Source organism: Neoarius graeffei, chromosome 13 (genome assembly GCF_027579695.1).
Source record: "Neoarius graeffei isolate fNeoGra1 chromosome 13, fNeoGra1.pri, whole genome shotgun sequence".
In the NCBI taxonomy this organism is placed as follows: Eukaryota; Metazoa; Chordata; class Actinopteri; order Siluriformes; family Ariidae; genus Neoarius; species Neoarius graeffei.
The window spans coordinates 43,848,908-43,874,497 of NC_083581.1; the positions used below are offsets into that span (position 1 = coordinate 43,848,908).

Here is a 25,590-nt window from a genome sequence, read left to right on the forward strand (position 1 = left end):
TACACAAGTGGCAGTGTGAAACCAAAAAAGCTTGGACACGGGTTGTACTTTTCAGACAGAAGCGCATGAAGAGGCAGTCTCTTGGCCACTACGGGTCTCCATAAGACTGCCATATTTTTCTTTAAATATATATTCTTTTCTTTCCTGTAATTTAGAGCGAGTCCATAGTTGTTAACATACGACCCGTTTTTGCAGGGCATCCCCTTGTGGTCTGCAACTTGAGCGGTATGATAGAACGCAGGATAGGGTAGGATGTTCTTTAGAAGTACCAAAGTTTACGAATCAGAGCTGTAGGTGGCAATTTACTTTATGAAGGTCCCTCGATGTTAATGGTGGTGACGGTGGCCATGTGGCAGCGCTGAAACAAGCGCTCCGGGTTGGGTGGCTGGTTGTCACAGTGCAGTTTGCCTCTCAGAAAATGCTTACGGAAGCCTTGAGGTCCAGATGGAGCATTACTCGAACCCTCTTGAGGACCGGCCTCAGACCCTGCATCGCAAACAACAAACATTTTGAAAACTAAATCAGTGTGTCATTCCACAAAAATTAAGAAAAATGTATAAACATGTTTTTTTCTTTTTAACATTAAGTCTGATAATGTTCACTTTAAACTTATCAGTCTGTGCAACTTTGAAACTGACAGTGTTTGTTTACACAACAGAGAGTTTGACTGTTTAGTGTTCACTTTTTCAGACGTTCACTTTTTCAGCTGGGATAGGCTCCAGCTTGCCCATGACCCTGCACAGGATAAGCGGTTATGGATAATGGATATTAGCTCATTTTGAATTCGATGGCAGCAATACGTCTCAAAAAAGTTGGGTCGGGGCAACAAAAGGCTGGAAAAGTAAGTAGTACTAAAAAGAAACAGCTGGAGGAACAAGAAGGTCCGGGTTCGAGCCCCGTGGCCGGCGAGGGCCTTTCTGTGCGGAGTTTGCATGTTCTCTCCGTGTCCGCGTGGGTTTCCTCCGGGTGCTCCGGTTTCCCCCACAGTCCAAAGACATGCAGGTTAAGTTAACTGGTGACTCTTAGGGATGTCCCGATCAGGTTTTTTTGCCCTCCGATCCGATACCGATCATTTGATTTTGAGTATCTGCCGATACCGAGTCCCGATCCAATACTTCTTATAAGCCATAAAAAATAAAGACAAGGAAAGAAACGGATCCAGGATGTTCCTCATTTTTTATTTAACACCTTATTTTAACATCCAACAACTCCGTTAGCAAACAGAGCACTTACGTGAGGCAGTTTCAACAATAAATAACAAATTTAAAAAAATAACCTTAAAATACCTGGCAGGAATGTAAACAAATAAAAAAAATAAAGTGCCACAGTGCCGGTAATTTGCTTTTAAGAACACATCTCACAGTGGTGTACAGTAATTTCAATTAAGGAAATGAACGTTTTTCTTGATGAAAACAAGCATTTCTACCCTTTCAGGTTTGAGCCCGTTTCTTTTGTCATCCAACAAAAAAAAAAAAAGATCTCATGCTTTGCTTTCCGCTTCGAACTGCTTCCGTGTTCAACTTTGCCGGCAACAGGCAGCCAATAACCAATAGCGTCTCCGCTACAAAGTGATGTCATGCCGCACGCGTTGGTGTTGCTGTGTTGAGACAAGAGGTCTGGTCTCACTCTGTGCCAATGCATAGCTATTGATGTGTTAAAAATGAGAATATATTATATAGATATATATCCGATCCCTGATCGGGAGGCAATGCCCGATTCCGATCGAGTCTGAAACCATGTGATCGGGCCCGATTTCCGATCACGTGATCGGATCGGGACATCCCTAGTGACTCTAAATTGACCGTAGGTGTGAATGTGAGTGTGAATGGTTGTCTGTGTCTATGTGTCAGCCCTGTGATGACCTGGCGACTTGTCCAGGGTGTACCCCGCCTTTCGCCCGTAGTCAGCTGGGATAGGCTCCAGCTTGCCTGCGACCCTGTAGAAGGATAAAGCGGCTAGAGATAATGAGATGAGATGAGCTGGAGGGACATTTTGCAACTAATTATGTTAATTAGCAACAGGTCAGTAGCATGACAAGGTATAAAAAGAGCATCTTAGAGAGGCAGAGTCTCTCAGAAGTAAAGATGGGCAGAGGTTCACCAATCTGCGAAAAACTGCATCTACAAATTGTGGAACACTTTCAGAATAATGTTCCTCAACGTAAAATTGTGAAGACTTTGAATATCTTATCATCTACAATCAGGCCCGGATTTAGCTTTACCCACCAGGGTGGGCAGGAAGAAATGATAGGGGGGCGCCCCTCGTCGGAGTCAAATCCCTCAAACTTGCTGCTAAAAAACTGCTATTTGCTACCCTCTGCATTTGCCCAGGCTTGGGACTGGCACAAGTAGGACATTGGCTTGTGTCCCGTTGAGGCTGCATTCATATGTTTATCTATCTATCTATCTATCTATCTATCTATCTATCTATCTATCTATCTATCTATCTATCTATTAATTATCATATCTATCTATTAATTGTCATATCTATGTATCTATCTATTATCATATCTATTTATTAATTAGGCTGTCTGTCTGTCTGTCTGTCTGTCTGTCTGTCTGTCTGTCTGTCTATCTATCTATCTTTGTCTATCACATCAGTTTCACACCAGTATCATGTTTATCTATCTATTTATTAACTGTCTATCGATCTATTTATTAGTTATCTCTATCTAGCTATATATCCATCATTTGTATATCTTTGTCTATCACATCAATTTCACACCAGTAGGCCTATCATGTTTATCTATTTATCTATTTATTAGTCTGTTGTCACCTATCTATTTATTAATCTATTTATTTATCTGCTATCATGTATCTATTCACTAATTATCATATCTATCTATCATTTATCTATATTTGTCTATCACATCAGTTTAGCATTTGTATGTCTATCTTTCACATTAGCTTATCTGTCTATCAGTTACATTTGTATCATGTTTATCTGTCTATCACATATGTCTCCACCAACACCAACATCCTTTTTATATATCTTAGCATAACATCAGTCTTCTGTTTGTCTTTGCAAAAATTCTCACAAATTCATCCATGTCCAATGTATTTGTTATCGATTTCTCATGAGCCAAGATGACCAAATTTCTTTTTCTGCCATGCAACATGGTGCGACGATAGGGCGTTAGGACACGTGCCAGCATGGAGAAGGAACTCTCACATGAAGCTGAGGACACACCAATTACCAGGGCTGTCACATACAACTTGTGCAACACAGGAAAAGCCGTCTTATACACCTCCATGCATTTACACACAGTGGACAGGTCTGTTTCCTTTGGACATTCCTTGACCAACATTGGCTTTGCAACAGTAACCTCATTTTTCAAAGTCAAATAGTCTTCTCCAGTTCCAGCAAGTGCATGCAGAGGCTGCAATAAGGTGGAGTCTAGAAATACACTAGATGCAGGTACTAGGCTGGATATGGCTGTCATTAAGTCTAGATTCTCTTTTGAGAATCTGCTTTCCAATTCTGAAATGGCCCTGTCAAGGATGTTGAGTAGGGATCTTTTGAGAGACTGAGTGGGGGTGATAGTGGGGTTATCCGAATCTGTATGACCCACAGTTGAGAACACAACACTTTCACCAAGGTGTTTACTCAATGTTCTCCGTCTTTTTGGGTGATGTGACTCATCCTCATCAGTTAACTGAGAATGCTCAGTCCAGCAATGGTCTTTACGGATGTCTTTCAAAGACTCAAGTGAAGCACTAACAACCCCAGTAGCAGCACACATATCCACAGATTGAGACTGAAAAATTCCATTTGCTGGTTTCAAGACACCAAGCACCCGCACTAAAAAGTTGCCAGTCTCAAAGAAATGTGTCCTCTTTATTTGAATTAAAAGGCCTGATGCCTCAGTGCACAAATCAACTGAGGCCTCATCATCCTCGGCAATCTCAGACAGGATAGTACAAAGACGCTCTTCATTCTCCACAATGGACCTTGTCACATCATAATGGCTTGTCCAGCGAATTTCAATTAGTCGTCTGAGACAAGGACCATCATACCTTTGTGACACATAGTGGTGACGAAAGAAGTTATACAGGGAATTACAGAGGTCAAAAAACCTTTGGGCACATGGTCACCCTGCATAGCATGCACAACCACTAAATGCAACTGATGGTTGTAACAGTGAACATATGGCACATATCTACCAACCTTCTTTTGCAGTAGTGCTTGGACACCACCTCACACTCCACTCATCACCGAAGCACCATCATAACACTGGCTAACTATACTGTCAGCACTGTAGCCAGCATCAGAGAGATGTTTTAGTATTTTGGTGCAGATGTACTCTGCATCAAGTTGATGCAAGCTAAGTAAGCCAATCAGATGGTCCTCTGGTATGGAATTACTTACAAACCTTATCATTATGGACAAATTCTCAATATTACACCTGTCCCTTGTTCCATCACTTTTCACACAGAATCCTGCAGAGTCAGCTTCTGAATACCTCTTCTTGATCTCTGCCTGAACCATGCTGGCTAGTGTTTCAATTATTTCATTTTGTACATCCTTAGATGTGTAGGTAGCATTTTTTGGTATGCCTTTGGCAATAGCAGCTAGCTTCTCATCCTTCTCTAAGGTATAGGTAAACAACTTCAAAAAAAGACCAGAAGCAATATCATCACCTTCACTGCTGTCAGGGTGTATTAAGGTTTCTTTCGTTCCACGGAGTCCCAACTCATTAACACAAAGAAACTTAATAATGTCACCAATACTTCTGATATAGTACCGGTTCCTTTCCAGCGCTGTCTTTCCGACCAGCATGCTGTCAATTGTCACCCCTGTCACATCTCTAGATTTGTGTTCAGCCCAGGTAGCTGCAGCCTGTACATGACAGTAGCTGGACGCATGTTTCTGCAGTCCCCTGCCACTTTCGAGTGCTGCTTTCCAATTAGTAAAACCTCACACGGTAAAAACAACATCCTTTTCATTACCGGCTTTGCTATATTTCCGACAAGGGAAACAGAAACATGCGTCTTTTTTAACGGAGTACTTGAGCCATGGCCGTGTGCAGTACCAGGTAGGGTTAAACGCACGTAATGTGGCACCAAATGCACGTTTTGGGTATATGGTTAAAACGGGTTGGGATGGTACATCTTCGTTCAAGTCTGTGCTAAGTGGTGGGGCTGAGGCAGTGGAGTCTGGGGTTGAGACATTGGTTGTGGTGGGTACACTAGCCTCTGTATTCTTGCTAGATGTGCCACTGCTACTACTACTGCGAGGGGCACATTGTTCGCCAGAGGCAGAAGCAGCACTAGGCTTGCTTACAGGCTTAAAGAAATTGTACATTTAGCTCTTCAGTCAGCAGCAGTCGGGTGCACTGAGAGAGTGAATGACTCAGTACGTTTACATGCGCATCCAAATCGAGCTGCTGTCGGTAATCGAGCTAAGGGTCCCAGCAGGGGTGCCAGAGAAATCCAGTCCTACATGCATACTGTGAAATCGAGCTATTGAGTGAGGTGCATTGTGCACCCGAGCCACAGGTGGCGCTACACGCTCCATCGTGTTGGTACACTTCCGGTTGTCGTCATGAAGAAGAGCTATTCAAGAGTATAAACAAAGGGACTACAGGTGGAAATTAGCATGTACTGCTATAACCTGGTACAGACATCTGTCCTTACCACAAGGATAATGTTTAATTTGTACACTGTCCCTTTTAAAAATAAACTCTAAACTCTAAGAAGAGTGTTTGTAGTTTGTATGTATGAACAGAAGTGTTCCTAATAAAGTGGCAGCTAAGGTGAAGTGTCATGCCGACCGAGGCTGTTGTGTTTCCCACTTGTGGTCTCGTCACTCGTCACTTCCGGAAGGGGCAGTGCTGAAGTAAGTAGATCGAATACGTAGCTCGATAGGGTTTACATGCACTAAGGCCCAATCCCAATTCTAATTTCTACCCCTACCCCTCCCCCTTCCCCTCCGCCTTCCCCTTGGCCCTTCCCCTTGAAACTGAGCTACAAGGGATAGGGCTTGAAATTCAACCCTTACGTATTGGGATAGCCCTTCAACGATTGCATACGTCATCGCGTACCTCCATCAGTGTTTACGTTAGCAAAACGCGACGCGTCATTGGCTGCGACCAGCCGCTACAGTCAGAGCCAGAGGCAGAAATCTCTGCTGGCAGGGTGTGATTTGTTAACTAACACCACTGAATGGGATATCTTTGTCGCTTCGTGCACCACATCCGACAGAATGAGGTGTCAGAACACTCATGTAAACAATAAAAGCGAGAATAACGGAACAAAACGTACGCAGTCAAGCAACCGAAAACAATACTCACTCCCAAAGCTTTTTAGCAGCAGCTTGGATTTCAGAAATCGCTGCTCATTCTCAGCTCGAAAGCGAATCAAGCGGCGTGTTTCCTCTGGATAACAACTTAAAACACGTAAATAATGGAGAAAATACATTTATGACAATCTTTCGCCGCGGGAACCGCCATCTTTCTGAAATCCGCATGAAATCTCGCTGAAATCCGCATGGCATTGTGGGAAATCACTCAAACCCCTTCGTTCGGAGTCAGCTCCAGGAAAATCTCCGTTTGGAGGGGTACAGAAGCCCTCCCCCTTCCCCTACCCCTCCGCGTTAACTGGGATTGGGATACCCCTACCCCTTCACGTGAACGCGCAAAATGGAGGGGAAGGGCCAAGGGGTTGGTCCAAGGGGTGAAATGGGATTCGGCCTAAGTAGCTCGGCAGAAATCGCATAATCTAGGTCGTGTAGCTCGATTGCGACAAATCAAGTTCGGTTCAATTTCAGCCTAGCTAAGGTGTTTACATGCCATTTAGAACTTCGATTTCAGACAAGCAACGGCAGAAATTCGATTTTCTCTATGTGCATGTAAACGCACTGATTGTAACTGTAACTGTGAGTGTGTGTACGTGTAGTAAACTTTAGGAATTCGCTTCGGAAAAATCAACGTCTTCTGTGTCTGACAGAAATCTCTGATTGAATCATGCATCCGTTGCTGGGGGTGTGGTTATGTATAGGGTTGTTTTTTACATGCAGCTCATTGGTCTCAGTGTGTCCTGTGTGTTCTGATCTGACAAATGTGCACCTTTTGCTAGCCGTCGTCCGCCCGTCAGAGCCGCTACCAAGTCATACAGTTATCGTGGTATTTTTTTTAAATATTGACAGAATGTACATATACATTCCCCATATCTTGATTGGGTGGGCAGGACTCACGTTTGGGTGGGCACTGCGCCCCCTACATCCAGCCTTGGTGTGTGTGAGTGTGCAGAAAGAAACTGGCCACCCTACTGCTGCAAGTCTGGCCAAGTCAACCAAACCAAGTTCGCATCAAGCTCGAATCGGGTTTGGCAGTGACAGCGATGACTCAAAGTACATGAACGTACCCAAGTCTATGTTGCTGTAGTGCACGTTGTCAGGGAACATGTTTGCCACACTTCCACCTTTCCTACCTTTCATAATATCTGTAGTAAGGAGGCATAGCCTTGTTTAGAACAGCTGTCCCAGATGAAGAGAGCCAGGTTTCAGTCAAGTGTACCAAATCTAACTCTATTAGGGTTAGCCATGGCCTAATGGTTAGCGAAGCAGCTTTGGGACCAAAAGGTTGCTGGTTTGATTCCCTGGACTTGAATGGCTGAAGTGCCCTTGAGCAAGGCACCTAACCCACAACTGCTCCCCAGGCTGCTCTGGATATGTTGTATGTCGCGATCTGGATAAGAGCGTCTGCTAAATGCTTGTAATGTAACACATGATCTGAGATAAGTTAATTAAGAAAAATGTTTTGTTAAGAGCTACTCCAACCTTATTAGGTCATTCCTCTGTTACAGAGCTTAGTGGAATGCAGAATGCAGGTTCTGGCGAGCCCTAAATGAGATTTTCCTAGGGAGTCTGTTTGATATTATTTGCTCAAAAACTCAATATTAGACTGCTGCATAACCTCAGTTGTGTCTATGCTTAGTACAGTATGTCATTTTTCTGATGCAGAGGCTTGGGATAGTCATAAAAATGTAAGAAACTTTTAAATGTTCTCAGCTAGAATAAAAGTTCAGTTTAGGTGCAGACCATCTTTCCTGAAAAGTTTGGGTCTGGCCTAGAAGGTGTCCTAGAGCTCATTGTAATGGATGGTTTTGGATGTTTTGGATGCACACCACTGCTTTAGCCAGTCATTTAAAGCACTCAGGCAACTGAACACCTCATCTCATCTCATTATCTCTAGCTGCTTTATCCTTCTACAGGGTCGCAGGCAAGCTGGAGCCTATCCCAGCTGACTACGGGCGAAAGGTGGGATACACCCTGGACAAGTCTTCAGGTCATCACAGGGCTGACACATATGGCCCTTTTCCACTACCCTTTTTCAGCTCACTTCAGCTCACTTCAGCCTGACACGGCTCGCGTTTCGACTACCAAAAACCAGCACGACTCAGCTCGTTTCAGCCCTGCTTAGCCCCTAAAACTCGCACCGTTTTGGAGTGGGGCTGAAGCAAGCCAAACCATGCCGAGTGAGGCTGGGGGCGTGAGCAGACACTCCCCTGTGCACTGATTGGTGAGGAGGAGTGTCCTCACATGCCCACACACGCCCCGCGAGCGCGCTGGGATCTGTAAACACCGCAAACCCGGAAGGAGAAGAATTACGAATTACGAGAATTTCTGAAGCCTTATGCGCCTCGCCTCATCTATACGCTCTTGCCAGTATCTGTTGGCGTTGTCGGTGACAACAAGCCACAGCACCAAGACCAGCAACACTAACGACTCCATGTCCTCCATGTTTATTGTTTACTATTCGGGTCGTGAGACTACCGCTTAAAAGATCACTGAATCAGTGACATACAGAGCATCGTGGATGAGTTCGCGGAGCGCAAGGCTCGTCGTATGCCCTTCAAATAATGCGCGCAGTAGGCTATTGATGTTTTATTATGAGCCATGTACAGTATGTCACCTAATGTTTTTTTGTTTCTGAGTTACATGTTCGTTTGAAGGACTTAATGTACAAAATAACATAGTTGCACCCCGTAGTGTTGAAATTGGTAAACACAGTGCATTCAGTGAGGTTTGCACTGCCCTCCTTTTATTTCTGACTCTTCCTGTCACCGTTGCAACCTCTGAGCGCTCATTCGTATGCCCTTCAAATAATGTGCGCAGTATAGGCTATTGATGTTTTATTATGAGCCATGTACAGTATCCTAATGTTTTTTGTTTCTGAGTTACATGTTCGTTTGAAGGACTTGATGTACTAAATCCGGTAGTGTTGAAATTGGTAAACACCGCAGTTGCGGACATTTTGTAGCCTAAAATGATGTTATGATAAGCTTTAATAAAGGGCCCGGTCATTTGCCCCGCCCCCGGCCCGGCTCTGACTTATTTCGCCACTGTCACTGATGTCACTGTTTGCGCTGCTTAACAACATCACGTGACGTCCACCCACTTTCGCTAACTCCACCCAATGTGTCCACCCACTTCCAGCCAGCACGGTTCAGCGCGGTTGTAGTCGAAATGCAACTCCAACAGCCCCGCTCAGCTCGACTCAGCTCGACTCGGCACGGCACGGCTCAGCCGTGTTTGTAGTGGAAAAGCGGCATTATATACACAATATCATGATGTCATGCTAGTTCATAAGCTTGAATGGTTGGCAGAGGAGCTAGCTATATCAATTTTAGCTAGCAGTTCATTTATTTGTTCAGTTTTGGTTGTAATAATTGCTCCATAAACTACTTATTAAGAACCGGGTCAAAAACGACCCGAACACCACAAGTGCTATATTTTTAATTAGAGCATAACAGAATTTTGGAAAAAAAAAATTTTGTTTTATTTTGTAAAAATACAGGTGGCTGACAAAGTCAGAAAGCCTTGAGGCAAGAATCTAAACCCAAGGGCTTCGTTTACAAAGTCAAAGTTGAAAACGGGTCGGTGACGACCCGAACACAAGAGGAGGGATATATACAATATATGTAAAATGGAAAACAAACAAACAAACAAACAAACAAACAAAAAAAAAAAAAAAAAAAAAAAAAACAAGGGGTTTATGAAAGGTTAACTTCTGCTATGAATGTGTACAGTATATTTGCATGGGGATTGTTTATATATTTCAGACATTTTTGTAACAAGGACAGTTCATTCTTAAGAGCAGGCCATGAAGGGGGGGATTTGGCATATCGACACTTGTGTATGTAATGTTTTGTAAAAATAATGAGATTATTCACCAAAAAGTAGGTATCAGATCTACAGATCGGCTCAGGCGCCTGCTGGTGACGTCACACTATGTGATTGGCTGGACCGTTTGAAGGATGACGTACAAGTTTGTGGTTGGTCTGGACAAATTACGGAAGTAGTTATCGCGGGATTAGGTTTTGTGGGATTTCATGTCATTTTCATGTCGCGCGCATTGCGTTTTTGTTGAACACAACTTCAAAATAAAAGCAATGCACATTCAGTCCATGCATGAGGTAAAATTAGAAAATACGTTTATTTTGTAATTTCTAATTAACCTTTCGCGGACCGGTCAGAATGAACCAAAGGGCTGGATGCGGCCCGCGGGACGTAAAATGCCCAGGTCTGAGCTAGTGCATGGCTAGCTTCTCTCACCATGTCACCATATTGCAGTTAAAGGCCAAGGCAAAACCTGCCAAATGCATGATTGTTCAAATGACCACACTTCCCTTGTTTGATTATGGGGATATATTTTATAGGTTGACATGCAAAGGAACACTTTAAAATCTCGACACAATCTATCAGTCTGCTATCCGATTTGCTCCCGAATGCCTCCTTCATACACCACTGCTTTCTGCATTCTCTGGTCAAATGTCCCTCTGTGCATACTTGTTGCAACATCCATTGGTTTATGCTTATTTATAAAACTCTTTTTGGATAAACCACCCCATTTAAGTCAGTAATTGTAGCCAATATCTGTGCTCAAGTACAAGACACAGCCTTCCCTTTGCATCAGAGTAAAGACCCCTAAATCCATCACATCCTTTGGCCTGTTGCTATTCCAGTGCACTCCTGCTAATGACTGGAATTTGTTACAAAAGCACTAAAAGTGAATAATTTCATCTTAATCACTGCTTTTAAGGGCCCACTTGTGAATATTTTTTCATGATACTTGTAAAAGTATTACATCTGTTTCATTAATTAGCCATTCTTCTTTATTATGTCTGTCTTGTGGTTTTTGCATGTATGTGTTTTATTTCTTTATTTATTTCTTTATTTAAAAAAAAAAGGTGTATGTGTGTGTCCCCATACCTGCCACCTGCAGTGTGAGACCATTATCAAGTCCCCGGGGTTTGGTGGCGATGAATAGGTAACAGAGCACACACAATGTGATGATGAAGGCCAGCAGCACCACAGCAGCTATGGACAAACCCATCAGAGCACCAACACTGAGAGAGAGAGAGAAAGAGAAGACTTTATTTTTCACATGCACACTCAAACACAATGAAATTCATTCTCTGCATTTAACCCATCTGAAGCAGTGAACACACGCATGCACACACACCGAGCACACCCAGGGCAGTGGGCAGCTATGCTACAGCACTTGGGGAGCAGTTGGGGGTTAGATGCCTTGCTCAAGGGCAGTTCAGCCCAAGGCTGCCCATGTTAAAAAATCAAATCAAAGTCCTTCCCACACCATGTGGCGCATAGGGCAGCGCCGATCTCAGTTTCCGTAGCCCTCAGCCTCTCGCCTATTACATAGCTAGGGCATACCTGTCAACTTTGAGGTTTGAAAAAAAGGGATATTTCCCAGATTTTTAACTCAAAATAAGGGAAAATTTCAGAAAGTCATACCCTTCACCAAAAGTGGGTGTGTAGTTGAATGGGGGCAATTTTCTATCTAGTATTTGTGATTTCCTGTACTCTGGCGCATGTTGGTGATAGCCAAGACCCAAACTCAATATGCTTATGGTTTATAGAGTGCATTTGTGAATAAACTATACATTTATTTTTATTTGCTTTCAGTGGTACCAGTTATTTCCCAAATTAAGGGCTAAAATACGTATCTTATGTTAAAATAAGAAATGTCATTATATAACCAGTCAATAAATTCAATTCCATTGCAATTTATTATGGTTTTACCATAATCATGGCCTCGGAACACTAGATAGATAGATAGATAGATAGATAGATAGATAGATAGATAGATAGATAGATAGATAGATAGATAGATAGATAGATAGATAGATAGATAGAGTAATAAAGAGTAATATAAAATATTAAACCAAGAGTGATTTAAAATGGGTAAGTTTCAGATAGAAAATAAAATAGACAATGAGTGGATAAAACAGTTAATACACCAATTAGTTTACACTAGGCTATTTATGAGGTCTTAGCCAGGACATACTTAATGTAAACATGTGTAGCTTACCTTTGATTATTTGGGAGGCTTTCGTTTTCCCCATGGAAAATTTCTTTGCGATGGAAGAGTCTGGGAACATTCCAGCCACGCACTTGTTGAAATCATCAAAGAAAGAGAGGCTAATGTTTTTCTTAGCTATTAGCATCGCCATCTTCACCTCAGACCTAATCAGTGTTGCCAGATACTGCTGACGTTTTCCAGCCCAAAATATGTTCAAAACCCACCAAAATGCACTTGAAACCGCCCAACTTGGGCGGTAAACCGCCCAATCTGGCAACACTGGACCTAATCACTTGTTCAGCCTCGCCTCCAGACGTAGTTATGTAATGACTGATGCCTGAGAGGGTGGGGACGTGAATTCATGGCCCGACTTCCTGCTGTCAACTCCTGTCAGAGGCGCGTCATGAATTCTGGACCTACCGACTTTTTTATATTGTGAAAATACGGGACTTTTATCTCATCTCATCTCATTATCTCTAGCCGCTTTATCCTTCTACAGGGTCGCAGGCAAGCTGGAGCCCATCCCAGCTGACTACGGGCGAAAGGCGGGGTACACCCTGGACAAGTCGCCAGGTCATCACAGGGCTGACACATAGACACAGACAACCATTCACACTCACATTCACACCTACGGTCAATTTAGAGTCACCAGTTAACCTAACCTGCATGTCTTTGGACTGTGGGGGAAACCGGAGCACCCGGAGGAAACCCACGCGGACACGGGGAGAACATGCAAACTCCGCACAGAAAGGCCCTCGCCGGCCATGGGGCTCGAACCCAGGGCCTTCTTGCTGTGAGGCGACAGCGCTAACCACTACACCACCGTGCCGCCGGGACTTTTATATAATGTCAAAATGCGGGATATTTTCGGGAAAATAAAAAAACGGGAAGACAGCAGGAAATAAGTCAAAATAAGGGATTTCCCGGGAAAAACGGGAGGGTTGACAGGTATGAGCTAGGATTACAGTGGGAGGCTAGTCCTCTGGTAACCACAAGAGTTTGACTCCCTACTCACATCTGTATTGTGGCATGCCTCACCAGATGGCAGTAGGTACCATTTTTATGATGGTCTTTGGTATGACACAACCGTGAGTAGAACTCGCGATCTCCCGATCGAGAGGCAGACATGCTAACCACTAGGTCAACTCGCGGTGCCCCATGTTAACCAAACCACGTCTTTGAACTGTGGGGGAAACCAGAGCACCTGGAGGAAATCTACACAGACACAGGGAGAACATGCAAATTCCCCTGTCGGCCACTGGGCTCAAACCCAGAGCCTTCTTGCTCTGAGGCGACAGTGCTAACCACTACACCACTGTCTCTCTCTATCTCTCTCTCTCTCTCTTTCTCTCTCTTTTACTTGGGGGTTTGGTGTTATTGGAAAATAATCAACTTCAAGGTGGGAACAGAAACTACACTTCATCACACTACTCCATGATCCCGTGTTTTATTCCTTTTATATCACAGCAGTGTGTCAGTGATTACAATCTATTATTTTATTAAAGAATGACATGATCAGGTTAGCACTGATAGTGGCACAGGGCTACAGCACCTATAAACCACTGCACACAAAATGTTCACATCATGCACCAAGTCAGATGATCACAAACACCTGAATCATATTTATGCACACTGAGCACTAGTACTTTTATGCCTCTGCCACCGTAAGGTGCAGGAGGCATTATGTTTTCGGGTTGTCCATCTGTCCATCCGTCCGTGCGTCCGTCCGTCCGTCCGTGCGTGCGTCCGTCCCAAAACCTTGTGAACGCGATATCTCTAAGGCAAATGAAAGGAATTTCACCAAACTTTCACCATTTGTGCATTTGGGGACAGAGATAAACTGATTAGATTTTGAGATCAAAAGGTCTAAGGTCAAGGTCACTGTGAGGTCAAATGTCTGTCTGAAAACCTTGTGGACACAATATCTCCAAGGCTGATACAAGTAATTTCACCAGGTCAAGATTACTGTGAGGTCAAATGTCCATCCCCAAATCACAACTTAATAAGGTGTGTAGTCTACCAGGTGGAGGCATCCCCATCGACGCCGTTGGCATCGAGTTCTCATCTCATCTCATTATCTCTAGCCGCTTTATCCTGTTCTACAGGGTCGCAGGCAAGCTGGAGCCTATCCCAGCTGACTACATGCGAAAGGCGGGGTACACCCTGGACAAGTTGCCAGGTCATCACAGGGCTGACACATACAGTAGACACAGACAACCATTCACACTCACATTCACACCTACAGTCAATTTAGAGTCACCAGTTAACCTAACCTGCATGTCTTTGGGCTGTGGGGGAAACCAGAGCACCCGGAGGAAACCCATGCGGACATGGGGAGAACATGCAAACTCCACACAGAAAGGCCCTTGCTGGCCACGGGGCTCGAACCTGGACCTTCTTGCTGTGAGGCGACAGCGCTAACCACTACACCACTGTGCCGCCCGGCATCGAGTTCTATCTTTTTTTATGTTTTTTATGCCTCTGCCACCGTAAGGTGCAGGAGGCATTGTTTTCGGGTTGTCCATCTGTCCGTGCATCCGTCCGTTCGTGCGTCCGTCCCGAAACCTTGTGAACACGATATCTCAAAGGCTAATGAAAGGAATTTCACCAAACTTTCACCATTTGTGTGCTTTGGGACAAACATGAACTGATTAGATTTTGAGATCAAAAGTTCTAAGGTCAAGGTCACTGTGAGGTCAAATGTCTGTCCGAAAACTTTGTGAACACAATATCTCCAAGGCGAATGAAAGGAATTTCACCAAACTTTCACCATTTGTGCATTTGGGGACAAAGATAAACTGATTAGATTTTGAGATCAAAAGGTCTAAGGTCAAGGTCACTGTGAGGTCAAATGTCTGTCCAAAAACCTTGTGAACACAATATCTCCAAGGCAAATGAAAGGAATTTCATCAAACTTTCACCATTTGTGCATTTGGGGACAAAGATAAAGTGATTAGATTTTGAGATCAAAAGGTCTAAGGTCAAGGTCACTGTGAGGTCAAATGTCTGTCCAAAAACCTTGTGAACACAATATCTCCAAGGCTGATATAAGTAATTTCACCAGGTCAAGATTACTGTGAGGTCAAATGTCCATCCCCAAATCACAACTTAATAATGCATGTAGTCTACCGGGCGGAGGCATCCCCATCGACTCCGTTGGCGTCGAGTTCTATCTAGTTAAGTCATGTTTGTGTAGAACTCTTTGTATAGCGCTCTAAAACCTGAGTATATCCCATGTCTTAATCAGAAAATGCTAAATTTGGAATAAGGCCAAACTCAGAATATCCATCCATTATCTGTAACCGCTTATCCTGTGCAGGGTTGCGGGCAAGCTGGAGCCTATCCCAGCTGACTATGGGCGAGAGGCGGGGTACACCCTGGACAAATCGCCAGGTTATCGCAGGGCTCCAAAAGGAATATGCTATTTACATATCAAATACATGTCATATTCAGAATAAAAGTAGAGTACGAGTGTGCATGTAGATATACTGATTGTGTAATTTAAACAACTGATGAAGAATTAAGCTTTAGTCAATAGAAAAAAAATTAAACTCCCTCAAAGAGAAACTTTAATCCTTTAAGTTAGATCTCGGAGCCTTTTAACTGTCCTACAAATAAAATGTGTTTCTACAAAGGATTATGATTTTTAAATATACAGTATTGTACAAAAGTCTTAGGAACCCTATTATTTTTTCATACAAACTTTGCTATAGATTTCTATTTTATGATTTCTACATTATCCAGGCAGTACAAAAACATTTTAGAGTCCAAACGTTCATGTGGCAGCGGGGGCGTTGCCAAGCAGCAGTCTGTGAATGGAGGGCGGGGTCGGGGAAGGTAAGTGGCTAAGTCATTCCACCTGCTGTCAATTAATGTGTGTGTGTCTCTGTTTGTTTGTTACAGGGACGAAGCATAAAAGGAGAGAGAGAGCAGAGAAAGGGAGCTCTCTCCCCAACCACAATGCATGGGTGTGAGTGAGTGAGTGAGTGAGTGAGTGAGTGAGTGAGTGAGTGAAAGCAAACAAGCTGAAAAGCCCAAATAAAAGATATTGTACAAATATCAACTCTCACCTGCCATGCTTCTGTGCTCCACCCACATCAGGAACTGTTACAGTGGTGCCAAAACCTGGGAGCACAGAAAGGAACCACCCCATGGAGTCCCTGCCATTCAAAGAGCTCATCCTTGCCCTCGCTACCGCCCAGCAGAACCAGCATCAAGCGCTGATCGCCCTCCGAAAGGAGCAGGAGCAACGCTTCGAAGCCTTGATGCTGGCCCAGCAGGAAGATCGCCAGGCGTTCTGGCACCGGCTCGCGTCAGCAGGGGCGTTGACCACCGCTGCCACCACCATCACAAAGATGGGACTGCAGGACGATCCGGAAGCATTTCTCGCTCTTTTCGAGCAAGTAGCCGAGGTGTGGGGGTGGCCGCTGGAGCCTTCTCCCACTCCTGACTGGCGAGGTGGAGCTCGCAGTGCAGCAGCTCCCCACTGACAGCTGGTGGGTCTATACTGACCTGACAAAAGCCATCCTGCAGCGGCTTGGCCGCTCCCCGGAGCAACATCGCCAGCGCTTCCGGACGCTGGCATCGGAGGAAGTCAGCCGGCTGTTTGCATTCGGCCAGCAACTCCAGGACGCCTACTGGTGGTGGGTGAGGGTGGGAAACCGCGATGCCGATTAGATCATCGATCTGGTGGCACTGGAGCAGTTTGTCTTTTGACTTCCAGAAGGAATGGCGGAATGGGTCCAGTGTCATCACCCGGCGTCACTGGAGCGAGCCATCGAGCTGGCGGAGGACCATTTGGAGGCGGCTCCGATGGCAGGCAGACGAGGCATCTCCCCTCTCTTCTCTTCTCTCTCTTTTCTCCCCCTGTCTCTCCCCCCCCTCCCCACCCTGTTCCCCTGCCACAGAGGCGGTGGCTGGCTCCTCCCCAGCCGGCCTGTCGCACCCATGGTGTCCTCCCCTCTCCTGTGTCTGTGTTGTCTCCCCCTCAGGTGAGTGACACCCATAACACCAGTGCAGAGGGAAAGCCTGGGCCGGTGTGCTGGCACGGCGGGGAATCAGAGCATCTCCAAGGTCAGAGCTCCGCAAGGGAGGTGGGTGCTGTAATCCGGATCCCCGACATGCCAGAAACCGCCCCTGATCGGGCCGGAACGTATCTGTAGCGGTTGCTAGGCGTGGGTGGAGCACAGAGGAAGGCAGGACAGAGATCAGGTTCGTATAGGGTTTTTTTATTGTCAAATTTTCAGTCTACACAATGTATTATTCGGAGGCTAGAGACACAGACTAGCGGCTCGTCCGGTGATGATCTCCCCTGCTCTCCGCGCTCCTTCCCTAAATAGGGCGCAGTCACTGGGAAGACACACAAACATAGGTTAATTGCCATCAGGTGTAGTGATTCTGCCAGTTACCTTCCCTGACTCCGTCCTCCTGTCACAGACTGGCGCTTGACCACGCCCCTGCTGCCACATACCCCCACCGCCCGACTCAGGCCGGGCGGTTGTCCGGCCTGCAGGCAACCCCCCCCCCCTTGACGGGAGAGGAAGTCCACCATGACCATCTGCGCCCCCGGCCTGTAGATCACCTTAAAATTGAAGGGTTGGAGTGCCAGATACCAATGGGTGATCTGCGCATTGGCATCCTTCATGCGGTGGAGCCACTGGAGGGGTGCGTGGTCCGAACAGAGGGTGAAAGGGCGCCCCAGCAGGTAGTAATGGAGGGCGAGGACCGCCCACTTGATCGCCAGACACTCTTTCTCGATCGTGCTGTAGCGCCCCTCATGCACTGACAGCTTCCTGCTAATGTACAGGATGGGGCAGTCCTCCCCTTCACCTCCTGGGACAAAACCACCCCCAGCCCTCTGTCCGACGCATCGGTCTGCAACACAAAGGGGAGAGAAAAGTCAGGGGAGTGTAAAAGTGGCCCCCCACACAGTGCAGCCTTCACTTCAGAAAAAGCCCGCTGGCATTGCTCCATCCACCGGACCGGATCTGGTGCCCCCTTTTTAGTGAGATCAGTCAGCGGGCTGGTGACGTCCGAATAATTAGGTATAAACCTACGGTAATAGCCAGCCAGCCCCAGGAACTGTTTCACCCCCTTTTTGGTCTTGGGCCTCGGGCAGGCCGCAATCACTGCCGTCTTATTAATTTGGGGACGCACCTGCCCGTTGCCCAAGTGGAAGCCCAGATATCATACTTCCACCCACCCAATCGCACACTTCTTTGGGTTGGCTGTGAGCCCCGCTCGTCTCAGCGACCTAAGGACGGCCCTCATATGTTCGAGGTGCCTCTGCCAGTCATTACTATAGATGATGATGTCATCTAGATAGGCGGCCGCATAAGTGGCGTGAAGGCGGAGGACTCATCAGCCATCAGCCGCTGAAACGTAGCGGGCGCCCCAAACAGCCCAAATGGAAGGGTGACAAATTGGTGTAAACCAAACGGTGTGGAAAAGGCCGTTTTTTTCTCGGGATAGTGGAGTCAAGGGGATCTGCCAATATCCCTTCATCAAATCCAGCGTCGAATAAAAGCAAGCAGTGCCGAGTCGATCAAGCAACTCATCAATACGAGGCATCGGGTATGCATTGAATTTAGACACCGCGTTGACTTTTCTATAGTCCACACAGAACCGGACCGACCCGTCGGCCTTGGGTACCAAGACCACCGGGCTGCTCCAGTCACTGTGGGACTCCTTGATGATGCCCATTTCGAGCATGGTCTCAAGTTCTTCCCGAACCACCTTTTTTTTGTGTTCCAGTAGCCTGTAAGGGCGGCTACGCACTACTACCCCCGGGGGCGTCTCTATGTGGTGCTCTATGAGGTTAGTGTGACCGGGCAGGGGCGAGAACACATCCGAAAACTCGGTCTGCAACTGGGCGACCTCCGTGAGTTGGGTCGGGGAGAGGTGGTCTCCACAGGGGACCGGAGAGGTGCATGATGCCAATGCCCCCTTTTGAACCTCTGGCCCCAGCTCCACCTTCTCCGGAACCACTGACACCAACGCCACAGGGACCTCCTCATTCCAGAGTTTAAGTAGGTTGAGGTGGTAAATTTGTAGTGCCCCACCCCTGTCCGTTCGCCTCACCTCATAGTCGACGTCCCCGACTCGCCGTGTGACCTCAAAGGGCCCTTGCCACTTGGCGATCAATTTGGAGCTCGATGTGGGCAACAGTACGAGTACTTTATCTCCTGTTGTAAACTCCCTAAGGTGCGTACCCTTGTTGTACAGGCGGGCTTGCCGTTCTTGGGCCTGCCGCAAATTCTCCTGGGTTAGGTGGGTGAGCGTGTGGAGTTTTGCGCGCAGGTCCATAATGTATTGAATTTTGTTCTTACTTTGTGAAGGTCCCTCCTCCCAATTTTCCTGCAGCACGTCTAGGATGCCGCGCGGCTTATGCCCATATAATAATTCGAATGGGGAGAACCCCGTGAAGGCTTGGGGGACCTCTCGCACTGAGAACAACAAGGGCTCGAGCCAATGATCCCAATTACGTGCGTCCTCACTTACGAATTTTTTAATGATATTTTTGAGGGTGCGATTGAACTGTTCCACTAAACTGTCCGTTTGTGGGTGATACACACTGGTGCGGATCGGCTTAATCCCCAATAACCCATACAGTTCACGCAGTGTCCGTGACATAAATGTGGTGCCTTGATCAGTCAGAATCTCTTTCGGGATTCCAACTCGGGAGATAACGCGGAAGAGTGCCTCCGCAATACTGCGTGCTGAGATATTGCACAAAGGCACTGCTTCCGGGTATCGCATTGCATAGTCCACCAGAACTAATATAAAGCGGTACCCTCTTGCTGACCGATCTAATGGCCTGACAAGATCCATCCCAATTCTCTCAAATGGGGTCTCGATTAATGGGAGGGGGCGCAAAGGCGCTTTTGGAATGGCCACCGGATTTACTAACTGGCATTCGCGGCATGCCGTGCACCACCTACGAACATTGCCGCGAATCCCCGGCCAATAGAATTGGGCCATTATTCGGGCTAGTATCCTGCCCTAAGTGTCCAGCCATGGGATTAAAATGAGCCGCCTGGAATACCAATTCCCGGCGGCTCTTTGGAATTAAAAGTTGCGTGACTCGCTCTTTAGTCTGAGTGTTCTGCGTCATTCGGTATAACCTATCCTTCATAATCGCGAAGTAGGGGAAGGACGGGGTGGCATTCGGCTGGAGCGTTTGACCATCGATTACTCTCACTTGGTCAAACACATGTCGCAGAGTCTCGTCTCGCAACTGCTCTAATGGGAAATCGGCGAGGGATTCCCCAAGAGAGAGAGGAGGGGCCGGCGGCTCCTCACTCTGATGCGGAGATGATGTAGACGGCTCTGCAACAGCTGCTCCTGCCAAAGCGACACCAGGACCTCCCCCCGTTAAATGGCAGGACCCACTCTTGACTAAGTGTGTCATCAAATCCCGAAATCCCGGCCAATCAGTCCCCAAAATTAAAGAGTGGGTAAGGTGAGGATTAACCGCCGCCTTCACTATAACTTTTTCCCCTCTGAAAAAAATGTGGACTGACACCAAAATGGTAGCGGTGAACATCCCCGTGCACACACAACACCTTCACCCCCTGTGCTCCCCCCAATGCCTCGTTTTGAACCAGGCTTTGGCGAATTGAGGTCTGATTACAACCAGAATTCACCAACGCCTGATATGTAGCCCCTTGGATACTCACCGGTATGCGATACACTCCGGCCCGATTGAGGGCGGCCTCTGGCGCATCGGGGATCCAAACCACCGCGCCCACTTCCATTGCCGTGCACTGCTGTTGAAGGTGGCCCGGCTCCCCGCAGTGCCAGCAAACCGGCCTGGGCTTTCCCTCTGCACCGGTGTTCTGGGGCTCACTCACCTGAGGTGGGGGAGAGACAGACACAGAAGGGAGAAATGGGAGGGCACCACGGGTGCGGCGGGCCGGCTGGGGTGGTGCCGGCCCCTGTCTCCGCAGTGGGGGAATGGGGCAAGGACGGGACACAGAAGGAGGGGGAGAGAGAGAGAGAGAGAGAGAGAAGAGGAGAGAAGAGAAGATGCTGTCTGCTGTCCTGCTGCCAGAACAGCCGCCAAATGATCCTCCGCCAGCTCGACTGCCTCATCCAGCGACGCCGGGCAGTGGCACTGGACCCACTCCACGGTTCCTGCTGGTAAGTGAGCGATTAATTGTTCCAGCACCACCTGGTCGATGATCCCCTCGGCGTCGCGGTTGTCGGCTCTCAACCACCGCCAGCAGGTGAGAGCTGCTGGCCAAACATGAACGGCCGGCCGACTTCCTCCAAGCGTAAAGCTCGGAAGTGCTGGCGCTGTTGCTCTGGAGTGCGCCCCACGCGCTGGAGGACGGCCCGGCGGAGGTCTGCGTAGGCCAGCCGGCGGTCGGCGGGGAGCTGTAGCGCGGCCAGCTGTGCCTCTCCCGTTAGGAGGGGGAGGAGGTGCACCGTGCGCTGCTCCATCGGCCACCCCAAGGCTTCTGCGACTTGTTCGAATAGCGTGATGAAAGCCTCGGGGTCATCCTGTGAACCCATCTTGGTGACAGTGAGGGGAGACGGGCCCGCGGCCGGAGTGCTGGTGGACCCTGCCGATGCGAGGAGGTGCCGGAACGCCTCGTGGTCTTCCTGTTGGGCCAGCACCAGGGCTTCGAAGCGCCGCTCTTGTTCCTTCCGGAGGGTGACGAGCGCCTGGTGCTGGCTTTGGTGGGCCGTGGCGAGGGCGTGGACCAGGTCGGCGAACAGGGAGGACTCCATGGGGCTGATCGGCTGGTGCTCCACTCTGAATTCCCGGGTTTCAGCACCACTGTAGCGGTTGCTAGGCGTGGGTGGAGCACAGAGGAAGGCAGGACAGAGATCAGGTTCGTATAGGGTTTTTTTATTGCCAAACTTTTCAGTCTACACAATGTATTATTCGGAGGCTAGAGACACAGACTAGCGGCTCGTCCAGCGATGATCTCCCCTGCTCTCTGCTCTCCTTCCCTAAATAGGGTGCGGTCACTGGGAAGACACACAAACACAGGTTAATTGCCGTCAGGTGTAGTGATTCTGCCACTTACCTTCCCTGACTCCACCCTCCTGTCACAGACCGGCACTTGACCACACCCCTGCTGCCACAGTATTGCATACTGGTGAGTATCCAAGGGGCTACATATCACGCTTTGGTGGATTCCGGTTGTAATCAGACCTCAAGTCACCAACGCCTGGTGCAAGGTGAGGCATTGAGGGGAGCACAAGCGGTAAAAGTGTTGTGTGTGTGCACGGGGATTTTCACCATTACCCTCTAATGTCTGTCCAAATTCTATTCCGGGGCCAGATGCATAGAATAAAGGCGGTGGTTAGTCCCCGTCTCACCCACTCGTTGATTTTGGGTACTGATTGGCCGGGATTTAAAAACCTAATGGAATATTTAACACGCAGTGGGTCCTGCACTAGTAGGTCACAGGAAGATCCTGGTGTGGCGTTGACTGGAGAAGCTGTCGCAGAGCCGTCTATGTCAACACCGCGTCAGAGTGAGGAGCAGCCCGCTCCTCCTCCCTCTCTCGGGGATTCCCTTGGGGATTTCCTGTTAGAGCAGTCGCGAAACGAGACTCTGCGGCATGTGTTTGACCAAGTGAGAGTAATCGATGGTCAAACTCTTCAGCCAAGTGCAGCAACGACCTTCCCCTATTTTTCCATTATTAAAGATAGATTGTACCGAGTGATGCAGGACACTCAAACCAAGGAACAAATAACCCAGTTGTTAATCCCAAAAAGCCGTAGCAAACTCGTGTTCCATGCGGCTCACTTTAATCCCATGGCTGGACACTTGGGGCAAGATAAAACATTAGCCCAAATAATGGCCCGATTCTATTAGCCAGGGATTCGCGGGGATGTCCATCGGTGGTGTGCGGCATGCCGTGAATGCCAATTAGTAAATCCCGCGGCCACTCCAAAAGTGCCTTTACGCCCTCTTCCTCTAATCGAGACCCCGTTTGAGCGAATTGGGATGGATCTTGTAAGGCCATTAGATCGGTCAGCACAGGGATATCGCTTTATTTTAGTTCTAGTGGACTATGCAACGTGATATCCGGAAGCAGTGCCTCTCCACAATATCTCAGCATGCAGTATTGCAGAAGCGCTCTTCCGCTTTATCTCCCAGGTTGGGATTCTGAAAGAAATCCTGACAGACCAAGGCACTTCGTTTATGTCACGCACACTGCGCGAGCTGTATGGGTTACTGGGGATTAAGTCTATCTGCACCAGTGTCTATCACCCACAAACGGATGGCTTAGTAGAGCGATTTAACCAAACACTCAAAAACATAATCCGTAAATTCGTAAGTGAAGATGCGCGTAATTGGGATAAGTGGCTCGAGCCCCTGTTGTTCACAGTACGAGAGGTCCCGCAAGCCTCCACGGGGTTTTCTCCCTTCAAATTATTATATAGGCGTAAGCCGCATGGCATTCTGGATGTGCTACGGGAAAATTGGGAGGGACCTTCATCGAGTAAAAATGAAATCCAGTATGTTCTTGACCTGCGCGCAAAACTCCACACCCTCACGCACCTAACCCAGGAGAATTTACGGCAGGCACAAGAACGTCAAAGCCGGCTGTATGACGGGCACGTGCCTTAGAGAGTTCATGCTGGGAGACAAAGTGCTCGTATTATTGCCCACGTCAAGTTCTAAATTAGTCGCCAAGTGGCAAGGGCCCTTTGAGGTCACACGGCGAGTCGGGGACATCGACTATGAGGTGAAGCGAACAGATAGGGGTGGGGTACTGCAAATCTACCACCTCAACCTTTTAAAATGCTGGAATGAGGGGGTCCCCGTGGCGTTGGCGTTGGTAGTCCCAGAGAAGGCGGAGCTGGGGCCAGAGGTAAAAAGGATAACATCTCGGACCACTCCGGTCCCTTGTGGAGACCACCTCTCACCGGCTCAACTCACGGAGGTAGCCAAGTTGCAGAAGGAATTTTCCGATGTGTTCTCGCCCCTTCCTGGTTGTACCCACCTCATAGAACACCACATCGAAACGACCCCGGGGGTGGTAGTGTGTAGCCGCCCTTACTGCTTACCTGAACACAAGAAAAAGGTGGTTTGGGATGAACTCAAGGCCATGCTTGAAATGGGCATAGTCGAGGAGTCCCACAGTGACTGGAGCAGCCCAGTGGTCCTGGTTCCCAAGACCGACGGGTCGGTCCGGTTCTGTGTGGACTATAGAAAGGTCAACGCGGTGTCTAAATTTGACGCATACCCAATGCCTTGCATTGATGAGTTGTTTGATCGGTTAGGTGCTGCTCGCTTTTATTCAACACTGGATCTAACAAAGGGATATTGGCAGATCCCCTTGACTCCTCTATCCCGAGAGAAAACGGCCTTTTCCACACCGTTTGGATTACACCAATTTGTCACGCTCCCTTTTGGGTTGTTTGGGGCGCCCGCTACATTCCAGTGGCTTATGGACAGGGTCCTCCGCCCTCACACTGCCTACGCGGCTGCCTATCTAGACGACATCGTGATCGACAGTAATGATTGACTGCGGCACTTGGAACACCTGAGGGCTGTTCTAAAGTCGCTGAGATGAGCGGGCCTCACAGCTAACCCAAAAAAGTGTGCGATTGGGCGGGTGGAAGTACGGTATCTGGGGTTCCACTTGGGTCATGGGCAGGTGCAGCCCCAAATTAACAAGACCGCAGCAATTGTGGCCTGCCTGAGGCCCAAGACCAAAAAGGAGGTGAGACGGTTCTTGGGGCTGGCTGGCTATTATCATAGGTTTCTACCTAATTATTCGGATGTCACCAGCCCACTAACCAATCTCACTAAAAAGGGGGCTCCAGATCCGGTCCAGTGGATGGAGCAGTGCCAACAGGCCTTCTCTGAGGTAAAAGCTGCACTGTGTGGGGGGCCACTCTTACACTCCTCTGACTTCTCTCTCCCTTTTATTTTGCAGACTGATGCATCAGACAGAGGGCTGGGGGCCGTTTTGTCCCAGGAGGTAGAGGGCGAGGAGCGCCCCGTGCTGTACATCAGCCGGAAACTCTCGATGCGTGAAAGCAGGTACAGCACAATCGAGAAGGAGTGTCTCGCCATCAAGTGGGCAGTCCTCGCCCTCCGATACTATCTGCTGGGGTGCCCTTTCACTCTCTGTTCGGACCACGCACCCCTCCAGTGGCTCCACTGCATGAAAGATGCCAATGCGCAGATCACCCGTTGGTATCTGGCCCTCCAGCCATTTAAGTTCGAGGTGATCCACAGGCCGGGGGTGCAGATGGTGGTGGCGGACTTCCTGCCCCATCAGGGGGTGGAG

General features: G+C 47.9%; 1 protein-coding gene across 1 annotated transcript in view; it reads right to left on the reverse strand.

Annotated features, from left to right (window-relative positions):
• Positions 1-307: 307 nt before the first annotated feature.
• LOC132895918 (protein shisa-like-2A) overlaps positions 308-25,590 on the reverse strand; it is a 58,893-nt gene continuing 33,610 nt past the window's right edge. The window contains exons 2-3 of the mRNA XM_060936660.1: positions 11,215-11,351; positions 308-486 (exon numbers count right to left, since the gene is read on the reverse strand). Coding sequence (XP_060792643.1) covers positions 308-486; positions 11,215-11,351 — 316 coding nt within the window. The remainder of the gene's footprint in view (positions 487-11,214; positions 11,352-25,590) is intronic.